Source organism: Rousettus aegyptiacus, unplaced genomic scaffold (genome assembly GCF_014176215.1).
Source record: "Rousettus aegyptiacus isolate mRouAeg1 unplaced genomic scaffold, mRouAeg1.p scaffold_m13_p_3, whole genome shotgun sequence".
Lineage (NCBI taxonomy): Eukaryota > Metazoa > Chordata > Mammalia > Chiroptera > Pteropodidae > Rousettus > Rousettus aegyptiacus.
In genome coordinates this window covers 143,832,868-143,854,820 of record NW_023416306.1, presented here as the reverse complement: position 1 = coordinate 143,854,820, position 21,953 = coordinate 143,832,868, and the positions used below count along the sequence as shown (strand labels likewise).

At 34.0% G+C, this 21,953-nt stretch overlaps 1 protein-coding gene across 1 annotated transcript in view; it reads right to left on the bottom strand.

Moving 5' to 3' along the window:
- Positions 1-1,853: 1,853 nt before the first annotated feature.
- The window catches only part of HIF1A (hypoxia inducible factor 1 subunit alpha), a 35,797-nt gene continuing 15,697 nt past the window's right edge, over positions 1,854-21,953 (bottom strand). Inside the window, exons 2-15 of the mRNA XM_036238972.1 lie at positions 20,569-20,759; positions 19,961-20,106; positions 19,792-19,876; positions 17,165-17,277; positions 16,467-16,669; positions 13,558-13,664; positions 12,257-12,404; positions 10,300-10,520; positions 9,335-9,621; positions 7,302-7,424; positions 6,755-7,179; positions 4,359-4,467; positions 3,634-3,760; positions 1,854-3,159 (exon numbers count right to left, since the gene is read on the bottom strand). Coding sequence (XP_036094865.1) covers positions 3,008-3,159; positions 3,634-3,760; positions 4,359-4,467; positions 6,755-7,179; positions 7,302-7,424; positions 9,335-9,621; positions 10,300-10,520; positions 12,257-12,404; positions 13,558-13,664; positions 16,467-16,669; positions 17,165-17,277; positions 19,792-19,876; positions 19,961-20,106; positions 20,569-20,759 — 2,437 coding nt within the window. The 3' untranslated portion in view covers positions 1,854-3,007. The remainder of the gene's footprint in view (positions 3,160-3,633; positions 3,761-4,358; positions 4,468-6,754; positions 7,180-7,301; positions 7,425-9,334; positions 9,622-10,299; positions 10,521-12,256; positions 12,405-13,557; positions 13,665-16,466; positions 16,670-17,164; positions 17,278-19,791; positions 19,877-19,960; positions 20,107-20,568; positions 20,760-21,953) is intronic.

Below are 21,953 nucleotides of genomic sequence, written 5' to 3'. Positions count from 1 at the left end.
TTCGCTATTTGAAGAGTTAATGAGGAAAATTTTACGTTCTGCTGGACTGGTTAGCACTGCCAGGTGGTTAGCACCATGGGCTGTGGAGTCACTAATGGCCAGTTCGAATGCTCTGAACCTTAGGCCATCTTTCCAAGACTATTTTCTCATCTACAAAATGAGATACAAGTACTAATTCATAGGGGTCTTTGAAGATTTTGAGATAACATGCAAAATGCTTAGCATAAAGTCTAGCATATAGTATTCGAGAGACGTTAGATTCATTTAAACTCCTAGTCTGTGTGCATCATTGCACCCAGCAGTGGTAAGCTCCTTGGGGAACTATTTCAAGTTCCAAGGTTAATAGTGAGGTTTACACACTTAAAATACACTAAACTCCTTTGACTTACTTTGTTCAAGTGTGGAAATACTGTGGTCATTCATTCACAGCAGCACCAGAGTAAAGAAGGAAGTAGGCATGCATAGGGAGTGTACAGGAGTAGTAAGGGGGAAGAGGTAATACAGAATTATAGTTATATTGGGGTTATACTTCTTAGATAAAGGCACTATTTTAAAAAGTATGTAATTGTCAGAGAGAGCACAGCGCTGGGAAGGACTGGTTCTGCTATCTCAAACAGCTTCAAGCGGTCTGTGGGATTTGTTTATTGAATGATCCATAGGTGGGTACTGATACTTGTTTTCTTCCAGCAATACTGTTCGTTAAAGTAGCTTTCTCCTCTAAATCATTGCTGTCACAGGTCCTTTTTCCACACTCCAGGTTATTACATAATCTGACCATTAACATTTGAAAAACTAGACGTTTAAGCTAACTTGCTATCTGAATAAGCAGAATTTTTGGTATTTTGACCTGGGAATATTAAGCAACCACTTTATTCTGAAATACCACCTCTAGAGGGGTGGGGGGTGGGGGTGAAAAAAAATACCGCCTCTAATTCTGTGCATAATTAAATGCACAAGCACTTTAGATCATAGTATTTACGGTGAAGTATACATGTGCCCTCAAAATCTCAGATTGTTAGTATTTGTAAACTTTTGTTCCCAAATTTTGATGTAACTATAACCACATTTTCTTCATTCTAAGATAAAAACAGCCACCTAAGATACATGGTTTAGTTTATTTTGTTCAAGATATTTTGTTCCTATAACCTCGGGATATAGGACCTAAGAGTGTGGCACACTAACTACATAATCTGTCCATAAAAACTGTTTGTGGTTACCCCTAGGTGCAAGAATTCAGTGTTTTTTTCTTTTTTATATCATTTTTGTGCCATCTTTTTTAAAAAAATGAGAACGTATTACTTTTATAATCAGAAAATACAGCAATTTCACAAAAATATACAGAAAAAGCTATTCAAAACATTTTAAATATACAGTATCATTAAAACAAAAATAAAGCAAGGTTAGTTCAGTTCTCAGTTTCATATTAGAGTCAGTAGACCTGGGTTTAAATCTCAGTAAATGACAAATCATTTACCATTTGAAGTCTAAATTTCCTCATATGTGAATGGGAATATTAGAAATCTTCAGGGGGAGGACCTTCTAGCCCTTATAACATGTGACTTTAATGTTCAGGATGTGCTTCCATTCATATTAAACCCTTAAAATTGTTTTACTTTACTAGGTTCATAAATTTATAAATAAGTTTCTTTTCTAAAACCATACTCTACAGTAAAACATAGTTTGTTATTTAACATGATATTTTGGGACACAGTATACATTAAGGTGACAGCAGTAAGATAAATGGAGAAATAATGGCCATGTAATTTTCATGAAATACTTAAATTGTTGGTAAACAACTTTAGGAGTTGGAGGTGTTGAAGCAAACATTAACATAAAAAGCTGATCAAGGGGGGGCCTGGTCCACAGAAGATGTTTATTTAAAGTAACAAAACAATACAGTTAGTGTTAGAGCCAACCACAAGGAGCAAAAGGAATGAAAAATTTGTACAATGCACATAGAAAAAAAGGTGTTTACTGTGACTATATACTTCTAAAATAATACTTCTAAAATTACTCAATTATTGAAATCTATGAAAACAGAAAGATGTTAATCGCGACAAAGTGCATAAAACCAAACATCAGATTTTGAGCAAATTAACATACTAGGCAATTTTGCTAACAGCATGATTTCCCCCTCCCCCCCACAATCTGTTCAAAACATCTTTATACCAACAGGGTGGGTAGAACATTTAAGTTTAATATCAATTACACAATATTAGCATAAACTTCCACAACTACAAAGAGGGTATTGTTTTCTTTTGAGCTGGCAAAGTGACTACAGAAACATCAAGATCACTTCTCTGAACTGAGAATTTTATACAAATAAATGCCACATACCTTCCAGATATATGCATATCTTTCTATATCATGTAAATGGCTTTACCCATTTAAATAATTAAACCATACAAGCATTTAAGAATCATCATATGATTAACAATGTCATGTTCCAGGTTTAACAATTTCATAGGCCAAAAAAAATTTCTTCTTAAAAACTAGTTTTATAAATGCAGAATATATTGCATGAGTAACTGCTGGTATTCATTAAGAAAATATATTGTGCAATTGTGGCTACCATGTACTGCTGGCAAATCATTATTGTCTATGTGAAAAAAAGAATAAAAATTTTTCAAACTGATTATGATGAAAGGTTACCACCTTCTTAAAAAAATTATATTGGCATCTTATTAAAAAATAATTCAATAAGGGACAAACTCCCCAGCCCAAAATAAATAAATAAAAAGGTGCATTTAAAAAATGATGCTACTGCAAATGCAATGGTTTAAATACTACAGAACTGTGAAAATGTGCTGCCCATGATCTGGCATTAAAGAACATACTAAAAAAGAGCAATAATGAAAATTAAGTAAAGAGGGGATCAAAATTGAACAGAGAATGTGCAGTATTGTAGCCAGGCTTCTAAAATTAGATAGATATAGAAAATATAAATAGACTGCTTTAGGTAATGAGCCACCAGTGTCCAAAAAAAGGAATGAGATTATGAAAAAGCTCAGTTAACTTGATCCAAAGCTCTGAGTAATTCTTCACCCTGCAGTAGGTTTCTGCTGCCTTGTATAGGAGCATTAACTTCACAATCATAACTGGTCAGCTGTGGTAATCCACTCTCATCCATTGATTGCCCCAGCAGTCTACATGCTAAATCTGAAAAACAAAGAAATACCTAAGTATTCATTCATCTAGTCAATGAATATTATTAAATACCCACTATGTGCTAGGTATTGGGAAAATAAGGCAAATAAGCTCTGAAGGGTTTTTAGTCTATGGGGCAGAACCATGGCAATGTAAACCAGTAAGTGCAAGCATTACTAGCGCTATGTCAGGAATGTTTATAGGATACAATGGAGGCAGGAAGGAGTGATAAATCAATTTAGAAAATGCATAAAAATGTACAAATTTTAGCTTCTATTTAATTTTAATAGCACCTAGACATATCGAAGACAATTACAAAAAATGTTCCATCTTGAAATAGATATTTCTGTGTTACAGCCATTAGATAAAATGCTACCTTAGTTTTTAATCTTAAGGAATGAAAATCACTTTCACTTGGAGTAAAGCTTCTACATAAAGTCACATGATTCTCTTTGTTATATTCAAGGGCAAAAGGAATGAACTAACCAGAGGGTATTAAAATAATTGTCTTTTGCTCCATTCCATTCTGTTCATTAGATTTGCATCCTTTTACACGCTTCCAAGAAAGTGATGTAGTAGCTGCACGATCATCTGGCTGCTGTAATAATGTTCCCTAAAAAGAGTAAAGTTATTTCAATTTTACTATGTTCAGTTTTTTAAAAATCAAAAACTTTGATATCAATGTAAGTTTAATAACATAGAGGCAGGTTTCTTAAATCAAATAATGCCTCAAATTGTTTTTAATTCCTTTAGTATTACTATGATAAAGACCTTTAGTATTACTATGATAAAGACATTTGTCACATATTATGGCTATTGTCTCTGTAAATGCTTTCTAGTTAATCTGTATAGTCTGAAAATACCACTATGGATTACACCAACGCTGACTTAACGTGTAACTACTGTGTTTTGGCGGTAAGAAGCAGAAAGTAACTTAAAGGAAAGAGAACGAGACTGGTGGTGATGGACTGGAACAGGGAATAATCACTTTTTATTCAAAATACCTCTGTATTGTTTAGGATTTTTACATTGATAAACATAATCATTAAATGTTTATGCTTTTAAGAAATTGTACACAAAGTGAAAAAAACCAATGCATAACTTCTGAAAATACAATTTTAGTATTTGGACAAAATAAGGAATTACTTATATAAATAACTTAGGAAATAGCACATTAGCTAGAATAGAAAAGGAAACACTCTCATACTTACAATTCCTACTGCTTGAAAAAGTGAACCATCATGTTCTATTTTTCGCTTTCTTTGAGCATTCTGCAAAGCCAGTATCTTTGGATTTAGTTCTTCCTCAGGAACGGCAGTTCTGAAAAAAATTTTAAGTAAAAAAATATATATATATAATGTTGTTTTCTAATATTTAGGAACATAATATATGAGAACTTTTCCTGATCTCTAAAAGTTTATCACCTTAAAAGCCAAAGTTCAATTTTTAAAACAGAAAAATATCCTATAATTTGCATTTTCCTATTTATAAAATGGAACTGAACTAAACTGATTATAAGTCAACAACTGTTAAATACTGGCCTTTCAGTGCATGTAACATAATATATTCATGGGACTACTGTAATAGAAGATTAATTTCATATTTGCATAGCATTTTCAGTTTATAAAACATTTCATGTTCATTTATTTTATCCTTACTCCAATCCCCAAGACAGTAACATGGGTATATAATATCCATTTTATAAATGAGAAACCTGAGGCCTGTTAGGTAACTATCTCAAAGTCCCATTGCCAATTAGTTGCAGTTATGGAAATACATTCTAGATCCCTTATACCCATCCCCCCTCCCAGTGATCTTTGTACTAACCATTTGGTCTTCAGCATTGATCTCTTTAATAGACCTGAACTACCTGCATCAGAATTTATATTAAATAGTGAAGAACTGTTTCATGTGTCAAATACATAAAACTGTTGTAGCTACTTTGTCTTTTCAAGAACTACTCCCTTTATACATAGATCTCCTTGCTCTATTTCTTACAGTTGAGAATACCATATGAGTAAGTGATATATTACTTCAACTGCTCTACTATGCAGTTATAACTCAGTGTATCATGTAAATGTCATCTCAGTAATAGTATTTTTAATGGTTATCTTTAATCTTTGCTCTAAAGCTGTAAGTTGTTTGGTACAGCACTTTATCTGCAAATTACCTAGAGAAGGAAAAAGCCTCCATATAGTTCATAAAGTTCATTTCTTAAAGTATTTTGTGCATACTATATTGGAACTAATGTAAAAAAATTGCTAAAGAAACTAGATGTTAGACTGGTTTTGATGAGTACACAGTTGTTCAGAAAACGAAATATCCCATAGTCCTCTGAAGCTAAAAGTAAACTGTAAATTACAGTTCATCACCATTTATATTACTATATCCATTCATCTGGTTCATCCAATAACCATTTATTGAGCAACTACAAGATAGGTACGACTTAAGTATTAATACCAGTAACATGTCCAAGACATTGTCATTGCCCTAGAGGAACTCAAAGTCTAAATTCAGTTGGTGACATAGTAATTTTTAAAAGTAATGTAAAATGTCTCTCTATTAATCTAAAGCCCCAAGCTCTTTTCCGAACTCTAGGAAAAAGCCTCTTCCAGCAATCTAGGTCAAAGTAGTGATGCAAGGCAGGAGAAAAACACCCTAAGCTCCGGCTCTGGTTAGTGCTTTTTCCTATTGCTGTTGCTATCTGGATCAGTCTAGGCATAGTAGAGAAGGAATCATTTTTCTCCTCCAGACACTGCCCCACCGACTACCTAAAACTTGTTTCCTATGACTATAGCCTCAAATTTAAAATAGCAAATCCTACTACAAATTATATACAGAAATTATCATTTAAAATTTGTTTGGTCCAGATAGTTGCTCAAATTAGCTCAATAGAAGCAGTCATAAAATCATGCTTAGATTCATGTTACAGCTCTTAAAAATCTATTTAACCTATAATAAAGCTAATGTTCTATAAATATGTAATGAAAAATAAAAGCAACTGTAACATAAGTATACACAAAATTTAAAAAGAAATCTTATAAACATCTATATTGAATACTGAGGACTGAAGACCATTAGGCTCAATTTGGAATGGGGAACTGCAAATATCCTTAAGTCGGTAGGGCTTTTGTTCACGTAAGCTTAAAAAAACCTCCTACATTCAGATAGGTGATATGATTATTTTATTTTTATTTTTCCCCCCTTCTTTAATCCCCTCCCCACTCACTTCTACCCCTGACCTACGGATGTCGCTGTCTCCCCTTAAGAACTGGATTTCTGAAGGCGGTGCACCCCCGGGGCCTGGCGCCCCGAGCCTGGCACACCCGGGGTATGGTCCGTGGCTCCACCTGGGGCGTGAACCCAGGACCTTTGGCATGTAAAGCAGATGTGCTAACCACTACATTATGGAGCCATCCCCAATATGATTATTTTAGAGAAAATAAATACATAAGGTAATTTAGAAACAGGTTTTGAAGTGCTTAAATTCAGAATTTGTATTAGATTTTATGTATGTTCAAGCATACACACCAGGTTTGCTATGTTTAGAAATAATTTATCATTCTACACATTTTCTAAAAATAAAAACTATGTTACATATAAATACCTTTGATTCAACGTGATAGGTAACACGTTAGGGCTTCTTGGGTGAGATTTTTCTGTTTGTTCTATAACTCCTTTTCCTGATCTGTTTGGTGAGGCTGTCCGACTTCGAGTATCACTATACGGTGATGTTGTGGTACTAGTAGTTTCTTTAGGTATGTGGGTAGGAGATGGAGATGCAATCAATATTTTAATGTCTTCCACACCATCTTTTGTCAATGGTTTTAATTCATCAGTGGTGGCAGTGGTGGTGGTGGTAGTAATAGCTGGTTCTTGCATTTGAGTCAGCTGGAATACTGTCATTGTGCTTGCGCTTTGAGGGCTTGTAGAACAGCTTTCCAATGGTGACAACTGATCGAAGGAACGTAACTGGAAGTCATCATCCATTGGGATATAGGGAGCTAACATCTCCAAGTCTAAATCAGTGTCCTTTAAAACAACAAATACATGAGTTTTTATAATGGCCACACCTTATAAAAGAAAAACAAGTTAAACCCAAAGTAACTACTGACTAACGTTTTACATAAAATATAATAAACAAGTTCGTTTACCTGAGTGGAAAATGGATTCTTTGCTTCTGTGTCTTCGGCAAAAAGTTTCTCTACCAATTCCAATTTGAATTCATTGACCATATCACTATCCACATCAAAACAATATTCGCTGGGACTGGTAGGCTGTAAAAGGAATTAAATGTGTTAATTTTCCTGAAGAAGTCAGCATGTTTTTCTAGAATACACAATGAAATCCGTCTGTTCTATTAAATTTTATATAACTAGTGACAAATTAAATTTTTAAGCTTACACTTTTAACTAATTTTGCCAATAAAGTAATCCCCCCTTATTGCAGTTTCATTTTCTGTGGTTTCGGTTACCCGTGGTCAACTGAAGTCTAAAATTATTAAATAGGAAATTCCAGAAGTAAACAATTCAGGTTTTAAGTTTCACATTACTCTGAGCAATGTGATGAGACCTCACACTGTCTCACTACATTCTATCCTGGACATGAATCATCCCTTTGTCTAGCATATACCACTGGATATACTACCTGACCGTTAGTCACTTAGTAGCTGTCTTGGTTATTAGATCAATTGTTACAGTATTATAGTGCTTGTATTCCAAATAACTTATTTTACTTAATAATGACCCCAAAGTACAAGAGTAGTGATGCTGGCAATTCAGATATGCCCAAGAGAAGCCATAAAGTACTTCCATTAAGTAAAAATATGAAAGATTTTGACTAAATAAGAAATTCTTGCTAGTTTTGCTGTCACATCTTAAACTGCGGAAGTTATAGGCACAGTGCTTAGTTAAGATGGAAAAGGCATTAAATTTGTAGGTGGAAGACATGAACAGAAAATGTGTTCTAATGGAGGGCAATATGTTGCACCAAAAAGCACTGAGCCCATATGAAGACTCCAGCAAGGGACACCAAGTGACATGTGAAACAAGTGACACTAAGCCATTTACTTGCAAGTAAGGGATGAAAAATGTAACAATTACTGGACAGGCTGTATCTGCTGATGAAGAAGCTACTGCCACATTTCCAGCAGAGCTGAAGAAGTTGATTTGGGTTTAGTACTATCCTTGGTCTTGGAATGTAATGTGTCCTCCGTGGATAAGGGGGACCTACTGAATACACATTTATGACTATATGTAATATAGCATTTATAAAAATAAAAGATGCATTTATCTGCTTAAAGAATAAAACTCATCTAAGAAGTCAGCTCCCACCCAGTACACCCAACTGGCCAATAACTAGATGACATACTGACTGGAACCTACCTTTGTATCGAGAGCTCACATACCTCTGGGTGATCTACCTAAAAATCTCACAGCTACTCCGGGAGATAGGGGTGGAGACTTAAGTTCTTTACTTGCACTCACTTTAACAAGAATTCTAACAAAAAAATTAGCTATGTATTCTAAGCATAAACTTTTGCTTCCCTCGTTATTACATTTGTTAGAACATTTACTTTGGTTAGATTAAAAACAAAATGAATCAAACATTTTGTGCTAGGCAAACTGAGCTAGCTACCTACCATAGCATAGGATGTATTCTCTAGAATACTATGAGATGTCAAATCTCCTATTCTCAGCTTGCCAGTTTGGATCAATAAATATTTAATGTCAAATTATTTACCACTTATTAAGGTCTATTTGTGCCCAACTCCTGAGCATATTTTTAGCCATAGGAAGCTTTGAAATTCAAGCACTCTAGATTTAGAAATAAGAGCACCGCTATGTGATACCTTTAATTTTGGCCTAGCTGAGCCCTTAAAGAGGAGTTTTATTGTTTATAGAAAAACTAATATCAAGACAAGTTGCATATATGACTTGGTACTTTCATGTTATACTTACCCAGAATTTCAAAACTAGATTAAACTGGGCAGAGTTTAGGGTCCCTTCCCTTTAAAGCCTTGCTTATTTATAAAAAGCCTTTAGCTAGTGGGCAGTTCTCCAACTCAAAGGGTAGTATGTATGGACTTAGAGCTACTGTAGGCAGCTCTAAGTCCATACATACTTTATAAATACTTCCTGAATATTAAAATCTGAAAGTTATCCTTTTATTATATTACGACACCTACCTCAGGTGAACTTTGTCTAGTGCTTCCATCAGAAGGACTAGCTGGCTGATCTTGGATCTGAGGCATGGTAAAGGAAAGTTCCAATGACTCTGGATTTGGTTCTAATTTTAATGCAACTTCCTGATTGAGTGCAGGGTCAGCACTACTTCGAAGTGGCTTTGGAGTTTCAGAGGCAGGTAATGGAGACATTGCCAAATTTATATTCTGTAATTTTTCACTGGATGAGGGAAGCATTACATCATTATACAATGGAACTTCCTCAAGTTGTTGGTCATCAGTTTCTGTGTCTGTTGGGAAAAAAATTAGCCAATCTGAAGAGTATCAAGATGTTAACACATATAAAAATATGACCCTTTTTACCAAAGATGTATTTAGTTCACTCAAAAATGTTACCAACTTGCCCTTAATCAGAAAGTAAACATATATAATGGTATAACTATAAGCCTGAGTTATCTTTCCAACACACTACTGACAACTCAAACTATGGCTTAAACAAACAAACAAAAAACAACTGCAATTCCAACCATTTCATACCTTTGATTCATTAAAATTGAACCTAGTTTGAAATTAGTTTCCATTGTCAATGTTTGATGTTATGGTATGACTGCCTATTTATCCTTTAAACAACCAGACCTATTGCAATACAGCTCTGCTAAATTGTGAAGAAAATATGACAGTAGGATATAGAAATAGCAGAGTAACTAAGAAAAATTAAAGTGTGAAGAAGAAATACCTTAAGGACTCTTTGAAGCACAATTTCCAAGAATGTGACAAAAACAAATGCTGAGAAATTATAGGAGCAAACAAACATAAGCAAATACTTTCAAGAAGACTATGAAAAACAAAATATGTATGACCATAATGTCCAAATGATTATTGACAGAAAGGTCAACATAAAGTTTGGTTAAATGGGCTTGCATCAGCAGACATAACTTAGGTAATTTACAAAATAACTAAAGACCCACCATTGCTGCCAAAATCTAAAGATATGATTGTATCTCCAGCAGCCGGTGCCAGCAAAGTTAAAGCATCAGGCTCCTTCTTTAGTTTATCAAAGAGGCTACTTGTATCTTCTGATTCAACTTTGGTGAACAGCTGAGTCATTTTCATATCTGAAGATTCAACTGGTTTGAGGACACATTCTGTTTGTTGAAGGGAGAAAATCAAGTCGTGCTGAATAATACCACTGTCAAAAAAGAGAGATTAGTAATTCTTAAATGAGCACTTGACACAATGTGTGTGTAGAGAAAGGACTCTTAAATAACTTTGTCACAAAAAAATCCTACTTTATGAAAAGGAACATTTTAAGACGTTTTGACCTAATCTCTCATGCATACTTGGTACATTCATTCAGGGTTAAAATATCAATATTGAAGTAAAGTCCTATTAAAATTTACAATATAAAATAATTCAAATATTTGACTAATTTCAATTAAGAAACTTCAACTATCCCTTTGGGAAGAGTGGTGGTGATGAAGAAATTTAATAGTCAAGCAGATGACTATTACACATCTTCCCAGTTTTTGTGCTGACTCACATATAATGAAATTGGCACAGAACTCTTTAGCACTAATACGAGGTATGACCTAATGATGGTCCTAGAATGTAAAGATGCAGAGATAGATGACCAAGGTCTTTGCAAGAGGGGTGCCATATTTTCTTTGATGGTAGTGAAATGATATGTTGATACCACCTATGGGAATAGAATTGAAAAGGAATGATGAACAATAGCTCCATATTCATTTTAGCTTAAATGTCAATTTTATTGTTCTTTTAATCAACAAATATTAAGTGTTTGCTATGTGAAATGAACTAAAGATAGAAAAATTCAAATATCTAACCCTTGCACTCAAGTTTATAACCCGGTGTGAAAGGAAATGTGCAAACACTTAAAATACAAAGTGATAATCTCTAAAATGGAGAAGGAATGCTTCATAGAGAGGCCAATAAACTTAAACCTGAGCTCAAGGGGTAGTTGTCAGGCAGACTGCAGTAGGGGGAAAAGTACATTGCAAGAATCTGATTCTTAAGTAACGGGAAAGTCACAAAAGGACTCTTTGGCACTAATATTAAAACATTAAAGGATGGTGTCAGAATTGGCAAAAATAAAAACAAATGATCAAAGTCTTTCTAAGAGAGGTGGCTATAGATTGTAGAAAGAGGGCTACATCTATGAAAACATGGGAGTATAGAAGATAATGACAAGAAATGATGCTATGCAAACAGGTAAGGATTTATCCTGGGGGTGATAAGGGATCTTTAAAACAAATCTAAGGAAAATGAGAAGAGCAGATATCCATTTAAGAAAAATCAGCCTGATGGTAATATGGAAGATGGACTACCTGGGGGCAATTGTCTACTGAAGCTGAGCAAATAAAAAATTTATGATATTCATAATATTCCCAAGCCCATCAACTAAGAGTCCAAGAATATACATTATACAGCCTTTTATAGTAATTTCAGATAGAATTTAATTTAATTCTCATAACTTTTTCAGGTAAGTATTCTCTCTCATATATGGATGAAATTCAGAGAATGAGACTTCCTCAAAGGTTATGGAGAAATGACAGAGCTATGACATAAACCCAACTATTCCCAACTTAGCTGCCTTGAGATATAATATGTGCTGACAGTTTTATGACTAGAACAAACTCATTCATAGGTCTGGTGTTTTTTTCAAGGTCTCTTTAAAAACTGGACTAAATAGGATGGGAAAGGATAGCTGCTGATAGTAGCTGGTGGGATCACTGTAGAATAGCTGGCCTGGGAACACGGGACAGAATACTGAAAACTGTAATTAGGTAGAAATGTGACAGTAAAATAAAATCCAGTTAATGTTTATAATCTTTTCTTCTTATTAAAGAGCAGGGTATCCAAAGAGTTATTGTTTGCTACCTCAAAATATTTATTTTCTAAGCTTACCTCACAACGTAATTTACACATACAATGCATTGCGGCTGAGAGTTCTTAGTGTTGTATATGACAGTTGCTTGAGTTTCAACCCAGACATATCCACCTCTTTTGGCAAGCATTCTGTACTGTCCTGTGGTGACTTGTCCTTTAGTAAACACTAGGGGTAAAATGGAAAAAGAGTCATGCAGAGAAAATTACTGAATTGTCAATCAAATGAATGGATGCTAAATATTTGATCACTGTTTTAAAAAAAGAGAAATTTTTATTTTAATGGAATCAGTTGTAACTGTTTAAATTGAGAGCAAGAGGAAAAGCCCCTGCATAGCTGAAAATATACCCATTTCATTCTTCTACCCCCCAAAATAAACTCCTTTCCTACCAATCTTCACTTTAAATAAAATGAAAGCTAGGAATGAGGGATGGCAGTGACTGAAATTCTTTTAATAACTTATATGTCAAAAGCATCAGAAAGACTAGAGAATAAATAATCTTGATTCCAGAGAGAACAGGAAAGAAAGCACTGCTATCATTTCCTTAAATTCCTGCTATAGTTTCTAGAGAACCAAAGATGTTTCAAATAGTTGTGCTAATATTCTTAAATGTCAATTGATATCATGCTGAAGTCTTTTGGCAATTCAGGCAATCTTAATTACTGATTTGGGAAAGTACCAGATAAATAGTAATGATGTTATATTATTGTGGGTATTGGGGCCCTGATTATGGACTTGGGACCATTCTGTAGTTCAAAGCTAATCACACTAACTGAATGATATTCAGGCATCCCTAATATTGAGAAGTTATGTTTAAGTACGGATTAAACAGGCAACTGAGAAATTCCAAAGTTTTACTTACCATGGGATTTTCAAATAACATTCCACTAAAACTGAGGAACATATCTTATGTCAAGGGTAGTTATTACCACTAGTGTATGCTGTTAATCATCTTTACCTCAGTTATCAATTCACTTTATTGAACAATTTTCTGAGTATCTTCTATATGCTACACACAGTTCTGAAATACTTAGGTGTGAATTCTGAAAATGATGCTATAATATTCTGTGACATATGTGAGTCTCTTATTTAAAATGCTACAGAAATTTTAGATATTAAATGATTCTACTTTAACTGGTATAGGCTGTGACAAATATAAAACATAAGATTTAATGGTCAAAATCCATTATGAAGAATTTTGTTAAAATACTCGACCTAGAAAGACTGGTTAATATTAACCAAAAAGTTAGATGTATAACCAAACAGTAAAGAGACTACAAGAGTTAATTGACTGTCTATGAGTTCTTCTATTGTACTTACTATCATGATGAGTTTTGGTCAGATGATCAGAGTCCAACGCGTGATAATATTCATAAATTGAACGGCCCAAAAGTTCTTCTGGTTCATATCCCATCAATTCAGTAATTCTGTTAAGTTTAAAAAAAAAAAAAAAAAAAGGAAGAAAAAGAAATTGATAATGAAAAGTTTGCTTCTTCCAAGTAACTGATATGCACTAATCTTATGGACAAGTGAAATTTCAAAAATAAAGAGCATTTTTCTTTCCTGAGACTAAATTTACAACTTACCTTTAGTAAGTGCATGGTTACTAAATGCAGCATCATTCATTTCTTTAAGTCTTCTGATTCATTCTGTTATTTGACCTTTTTATCCCTTTCACCTCAACTTGTTACCTATTTTTATCACATTTTATTATACATATGTTTGGTTAAAAAGTCAGGGTATTAATAAATAAATATGAAGTGCTGCTAAATTAAATAAGTTATAAAGGTAGCCACTAACATTTAATTTAAAATACAGACAAACTCCTTAACATTATCTTACCATAAAACCAGATTCTTTTTCTGTGTGTATGTACAAAATCAGATTCTTTATATAACAGCTCCCCTAGGCAAGGTAGCTCTTTGGGGAACCAATACCTACTACAAAATTCTAAATATCATTAGCTAGAGGATCCACACTAAATAAGAATAAAGGAATACCTATTATGTTGGTTTTGGAAGATGCTCTTGTACTTCGTTTTTGAAATTACACAAAATTATAGGAATCCATTTAAGATGAAACAAAATCAAATTGAAAATGGACTAGAAAGTAATCTAGTTACCCCTTCTGATTTCCTGACAGTTCCTTTATGAGAGAGACTAAATCTTATTACTCTCTTTAACCACAGTCTGAAATGGAACCCATTTCATGAGAAAGAGAAAGCTATCTTCTATGCACTTTTTAGAAGAGAAATGTTATTTTCTGGGAACAGAACATAAGTTAAGCTTTTCAAGTGCTCAGACTTTAGATTTCAAAGAACTTTCTCAGGTATAAGCAAAAGTTGTATAATGTACTGTGTCTCAAAAAAACCAAACCCCAATTAACTGCAAAAAGCATACAGGGAAGATATCCTTCTCCTAAGAAATGTATAAAAAATATGCTATTTGTGTTATCACACTTAAGGCAAGATCTGCCATAGTTTATTAAAAAATAAATAGAAAGCTGATTTGTTAAAAAAAAAAAAAATTAAACCAAACCAAGCGAAAATCCAGAATTCTTTACAAAGGGATATGCCTAAACACATCTACACTAGGTGGCAGCATTTCAAAGGAAACGAAAAATTATTTTAATTGGTCTTACGTAGGTTATATATTTAAATAATATTCCCATGGAAACCACCTCTATGCATGAGAAGGAATGATGGTGTAGGGGATGACTTTCTATAGGAGATTATGAGTTGAGTACAAAAGAGTATAAGAGAAAGCAAGACCATTTCAGGAAGAAGGTACACAAGCAAAGACAGAGATGAGAAAATGCTCGACATTGTACAGGCAATGAAGACTCTGATGTGGTTAGCAGGGGCAAGTGGAAAGAGGCTGGAAAAGTAGTCAGGAGGATCAGATTAATGAGGGCCTTGTATATCAGGTTAAGAAGCTCTTATTTAATCAGATATCAATCAGTGCTTCTCGATCTGTGTTGAGGGTATGTATGCCTACCACTAAGGGAAGCAGATGTCAAAATATAAATAGCACCTAGAAGGTCAATTTTATTCATATTTGAGGAAAAAAGGTAAAGTTAATTTAACTTCAGAGAATTACTTAGCTTATATTCTCTACCAAAAAGAGGACTGATCCAGAAAATTTTATTGGACTAGGAAATGTGTGATCTAAAGCAACTATGCAGTAACGATTTAAGTGCCTTTGAGGATAGGAACTGTTAATCTTCATTTTTACTTTAGTGCCAGTTATAGTGCCATGCAATAGGACGTGCTCAAATAAATGTGCTGAATGTTGGATAACGTAGATTTTCTTAAACTTCAGCGAAATTTTTTCTGTATCTTTGTTCTTAGGGTTTATGGATGAGAATGAAGTTTGTAGAAAGAACTCTAACCAGAAAACTAACAATCTCCTGGTCAAACTCAAAACCTTACTTGATCTGTCTACTTTTTAGAAACCTGAATGAGAGATTAAAAGAGAGCAAATCTGCTGGCAGAGGGATAGCTTAAGAGACTGGCAGGAGTTCAAACTAAAGGTAATAATGAGCTGAAGAATTCAATGGTGGAGGAGCAAGTGAGGAAAGGACAGACTGGATCAAGAGATATATGTACTTAGTAAATCTGTAAGACGTAGAAACCAATTAAGTGTACATAACGAGGATAAAAGTGAAGGATGACTTCTAAATTTTTGCTGGAGTCATATGTTTACAGTGGTAGACAATGAACAATGATAGGCATTATAGAAAGGAAACTAGTGTTTGAACCTGTTATTGTTTAGGAGCAGTTCAGTTACAGAAATATTTAGTTTACAATGCAGACGAGTAACCAGATAAAAATATCAAATTAGAAATTAAATATAAATAGTTAGGAATATAAATTTGGGAAATGGCAATAGAAACCATGGGCAGGGATAAAGCTGTTTAAGGAAAATACATAGGGTGAGATGACCAAAGACTTTTCTTTCTCCTCCTTCCTCAAATTGTGTTGTATGCCTTTGAACTATGTTGTCTCTTTAGAGTCTCTTAAGAACAAAGACCTCATCTTAATAATTCCTGAATAGCACCTGGTAAAGATTCATAGTACATAGTAAATGCTCAATGTAGCTGAATTAATCCACAAAGTTAATCTAACATTATGGAGTTCTAGGCTGTATCATGGTATTCAGCTTAGTGGAGGAAGCATGCATACTCTTCACTACAGTAAACAGTAAAAAAAGTTGTAGACTCTCATTTACCTTTCATCACAATAAGAAAATTTCATATCCAGGCTGTGACGACTGAGAAAAGTCTTGCTATCTAATGGAATTTCAATATTTGATGGGTGAGGAATAGGTTCACAAATCAGCACCAAGCATGTCATGGGTGGTTTCTTATACCCACACTGAGACTGATTACCATTGGTATCGTACACATGAATATGTCCTGTGCAATGAAGTACCTGTTTATGAAGAAAACAAAGCATTTAAAAAAAATAAACCCACACACACACACACACACACACACACGTGAGAAAAAAAGAAAATGCAGATATAAGTACTTGAGTCTGACATGGCAAGTAAGCTTTGTTAAAATTTACTGTCATTAGTAGATTAACTATAGTTCTGAAATTCAATAAACGTTTTCCCTACACCACCACCCATGATCTCCTCCTTAGGCACTATAAATCATTCTTTTTAAAAATCTCCTTTATATAAATCTGGGCTGATTTTTCATTCATTTGGTCATCATAGCTGTTTGATGGTTATTTCTTACTTTGATGATTGTTTTAACATCAAAGACATCAAACAACAATGAATAGAAAATAAGCTCTATCAAGATTCAAACACTGGGTGGCTGGCAAAGCCAACTGATTAAGTTATCCCAATAAACCAGTGTCACAATTTGTTCATGCCGAAAACTGGCAAATTACTACTCACACATCATTTTTACTAACCTTCCATGTTGCAGACTTTATGTTCATAGTTCTTCCCCGGCTAGTTAGGGTACACTTCATTCTCAGGAAAAAGCTTCGCTGTGTATTTTGCTCTTTACCCTTTTTCACAAGGCCTGATGAAAGCATGAAATAAAGTTTAAAGACATAATTAAATATGCATTTTTTTTTTTTACATAAGAGTAGCAGAGTACTCAGCGCCTACGGGCGACGGCTGGTTCAATTAAACATCTCAGCATGAACTAAGAAATTCACACTAGTTTTGCCCACGCCAACAGATCCAGCGATCTAACACACTCTAGTCAGGAACAGGTTCACAACAGCAGTGATTCCCCCAGTTGGTGGGAGGAGAATCTGTATTTGGCTAACAGTTAATTATTTCACATTCAAGCCAGTAAAGCTGGTCAAATTGCAAAGGAATATAAATATGGTATGAATTTGTCCTGTAACTATGCCATCAATGTATAAACACACCCCAAAAAAGGACTTTAGCGAATCCTTCCAAACCTTTACGAAATGTTAGCTCAATTTATATATAATAAGCACTTTATTATTTATATAACTTTTAAAATAGCAAATTTCCTTTTAATAGCAAGTAATATTTTTATATATCTGATTTTTCCTTAAATCTTCCTATAGTGCAGGCAGGAAATTATTTCTACTTTGTTATCAGAGGAAAAATCATATTAAATGACTTTTCGAAGGGAAGTTAGAATTAAATAAATTCAGGTCTATTTACTCTCATTCCAAACCTCATATTTCTAAAATATGAGATTATACTCAGGTGATTAATTAAGAAAACAGCAACTTAATTTCTTATCTTCATTAATCAGTCTGAATGAATACAGAAGTATTCATTCAGGAACTGGACTAGATATTGCAGGCAATACAAATATGAATAAGTTACAGTGCCTATACTAAATAAGTTACAAATTTAGTAGATGTAGTGAGGCCAAGGAAACGATACAATGCAGGGTAAGTGCTCAAGATTTACAAAAACACTTTCAAGAAGTACTGAGAGAACTTATGAGATAACTTCTAGTTAAGGGGAAATCAGTAAGTTCTTAGAAAAAGACATGAGAACGTCGGTAAGTAGAGATGTAGTTAGAAGGGTGTTCCAGGCAGAGCCAAGAGAATGAAAAGTACATGGGAAGGAAAATAGCACATGTTTAGGGAACAGTACTAGATAGTTCAGTTTGGCCACAATATAAAGTACATACAGAAGAGCAAGGAGACAAAGTCAGAAGGCAAGGTTAGAGTGATAACTATGGAGGGCCTTGAATGCTACAATGAGTTGCCTTAAATAGACAACATGGAGCTTCTCAAAATTCTGAGTTGGAAAGCAGTCAGCAATTTAGAATTTAGAATGCATTAATATCATTACTAAATCAAAAGAAGACTTCCTAATATCCATCATTTATAGTCTAACCTAAGGAAAGCAATGAGCGGTCAACACAAACCTCCAAGTCTAAACACCAGAACTCATATATTAAACTCACTGACAAACCATTTAGGTCTTTGCTCAGATGTATTTACTCCTCCTTTACACAGAATTCTAAAAAATGTGCATTTGCTTTCCAAATTCACAGTAAATATACAGTATGGAATTAAAAAACAGGAGAAGGAGAGGGCTCCTACTGATGAGGTGCAAAATGGCAGTAGAATGTAGTGAGAGTCAGTGAACATGAAAAGAGCTCTAAAGGAATAGAGTGTAGACTCTGGATCCAGTCGACACAAATTTAACCCATGCTCTGCCAGTTACTAACCCAGTAATCCTGGGCAAGCTACTTAGTAACTCTGTGCCTCAGTTTCCGCAGTACAAAAAATGATAACATCCACATCACATGGTTATTGTGAGGAATAAAGTAGGTTAAATCACATGAATGCAGAGAATCATGTCCTGAGACAAAGTTATCTCTCAACAGAGGTTTATTATTATAAATGAGATGAGATGGAAAAGAAACCATGAAAAAACTATTCAAATTTTCATTGTGGTAACTTTCAGTCATTAAAGAAAGTTTAAATTATGATCAGTATACTGTATTTAAGAGGCCATGTGTACGAAAAGACTTGCAGGTCTTTTTTGTTGTTGCTGCCGTGGGGGCACCCATAATATAATGCTTGTAATCTAACTACATACTCTTAAATTGTTGGGAACATCCTGAGAGGTCAACTAAATAATTATTATGCCCTTTAAATCTGGTGAACTTTTTCTTTTCTTTTTTGGGGGCCTTATAGAAAGCCTGAACCCAAACTGGCACCCCAACTTAAATAACTGTCTAACTCCTATTACCTGACATTTGTATTATGTGACTTCTCTTAGCCTTAAAGTTTTATTTTAATTTATAACTTCTTTGGTCCTGATTTTTATTTATTTATTTTTTCATTTTATTTTATCTGTTTCTTTATCTATATATTTATGAAATTAGGTGAGCTTTAAAATTTTTTAAATCTATTTTAATGAAATTCCTAATAATATGGATTTAACAAAGCCTAAAGTAACATTTTATTAAACATGAAATGACATTTGCTTTCAATTAGAATAGCAACATTTAAAAATTAGCAACAGAATCTGATTAAGTAAAACCACCAGTCACATTAAATGAAACAACAGACTTTTCTTCTCTCACCATTTCTGTGCGTAAGCATTTCTCTCATTTCTTCATGGTCACATGGATGAGTAAAATCAAACACACTGTGTCCAGTTAGTTCAAACTGTAAACATATTTTAAAGAATTAGATCTATATCATAAAATCATAAAAACACACAGAAGGATTCTTACTACATGGGTATTTTACCTGAGTTAATCCCATGTATTTGTTCACATTATCAGAAATGTAAATCATGTCACCATCATCTGTGAGAACCATAACAAAACCATCCAGGGCTTTCAAATAGAAGCAATTCATCTGTGCCTTCATTTCATCTTCAATATCCAAATCACCTAAAAAGGGCACAAAAAGAGAATGATAGTTAAAAAGTTATACTTAAATGATAATACTTGTTTTTATAAAGTTTTCCCATATAGTTTATTTAATATACACGACATATTTTTTCTGTAGATTTAATTTTTTTCCGCCACTTTCCTTTAAACATACAACAGTCAAAGCCAGAGGTCATAAAGACTAAAATTAGATTTGCCAGCTGCTTTAGTAATGTAGCAAGGCAAACCACTGAAAAGAGAAAGAAGGGTCATGTTATTAAAAGACAGGTAGCTAGGTAGAGCAAGAGAGGAAGAGGAGGAAAAGGCCAATATTTATATTCCTTACTGAAGCTTTAAAAGCAGGTAATAAAATGTCCATCATATATTAAGGAAGAAGTGACAGTATGACCTTCCTCTAAATATTTCTAATTACTTCTAATTTCTAATTTTTTAGGCCTATTATGCCCTTGTAAAACAACTCACCAGCATCCAGAAGTTTCCTCACACGCAAATAGCTGATGGTAAGCCTCATAACAGAAGCCTTATCAAGATGCGAACTCACATTATGGGGAAGTGGCAACTGATGAGCAAGCTCATAAAAAACTTCAGATTCTTTACTTCGCCGAGATCTAGCTGCATCTCTAGACTTTTCTTTTCGACGTTCAGAACTTATCCTATTTAACAAAAAAAAAAAAAAAAAGAGGAGGAGGGGAGGAGAGAAAAGAGACAGAAAATTTATATATGTTAGTTTGACTTTGAATAAAACTAATTTTACATTCTGCCTATCAATTACGAATTAGAAGATGTCATGTAATTATATTTTGTAGAGATTTGTCTACTACATAAATGTATTTTTATTAAAGACAGCTATATAAGATGAAGCTTTAAACTTGTCTGAAGTAGATGTTTCCTCCCTGGCATGTCAAATTGGAGACAATGTTTTGTTTTACCCAAAATCTGAAAAGTAGCCTCTATATCTAAGGCTGCCCCTTCACAGGTTCAAAGTAGTCTCAACATAGAGAAATCATGATTAAATCTAGAGAAATGGAAGCTGTACACAGTAACTTGAAAACAGGTGTTTTTAAGCAGGTAGAAGAATAGCAATAGCTACAAACTGACTTTTGACTTGTTTCGTTTGACTCCAGTACTTTCCTCCCACCATCCACCTTGCCACATAGACAATACTGACTATAAGCCATAGAAATTTATATTAGCAGCTATAATAAGCTACTGTTTTCAGGTTGCTTGCTCCCTTAGAAACCTCTTATCACTATTACGACAGATACCAAATAAATGTGGGGTATGGAAGAAAAACAAAGACGTGGCACAATATTATGAATTTAAAGGAATAGTTTAACAAAGATTAATAAGGTGTCAATACAATGATACATCTTTAGGGATCTCTTCTAAGAATAAAGTCAGAAAGATTTTCATCAAGTCATGCTAAGCAGAGCTGTCTTCGTTTACTTAGCTGCATAGCAACAAATATTCCTCCTGATCCAGCTGAAGGTAAACAAGGCTAAACCTGGTTCTGTCCTTAGCTTCTTCTTTAATATTTATTAAAACCTACTATGTGCCAAATGCTACCCTACTACTAAGTGCTTGGTTCTCTCATAACAACCTATAAAATAGGTTAAATATTACCCGTTTTACAGATGAGAAACAGAGATTTAGTAGGTTAAAAATGGCCATTATGCAGTGGATGGTATTTGAACCCAGGTGTTTGTTTTTAAGCCAAAGTCTGCTCTCCCACAAGTTTTGTCTTAAAGGAGAATGCTGCTTCTACTTCAGATACTCGGCTGCTCGCCTATGACCCTCAACTTAATCCTGTTAAGTCAGTTCTTTATTAAATGTTGAAAATAGCCAAT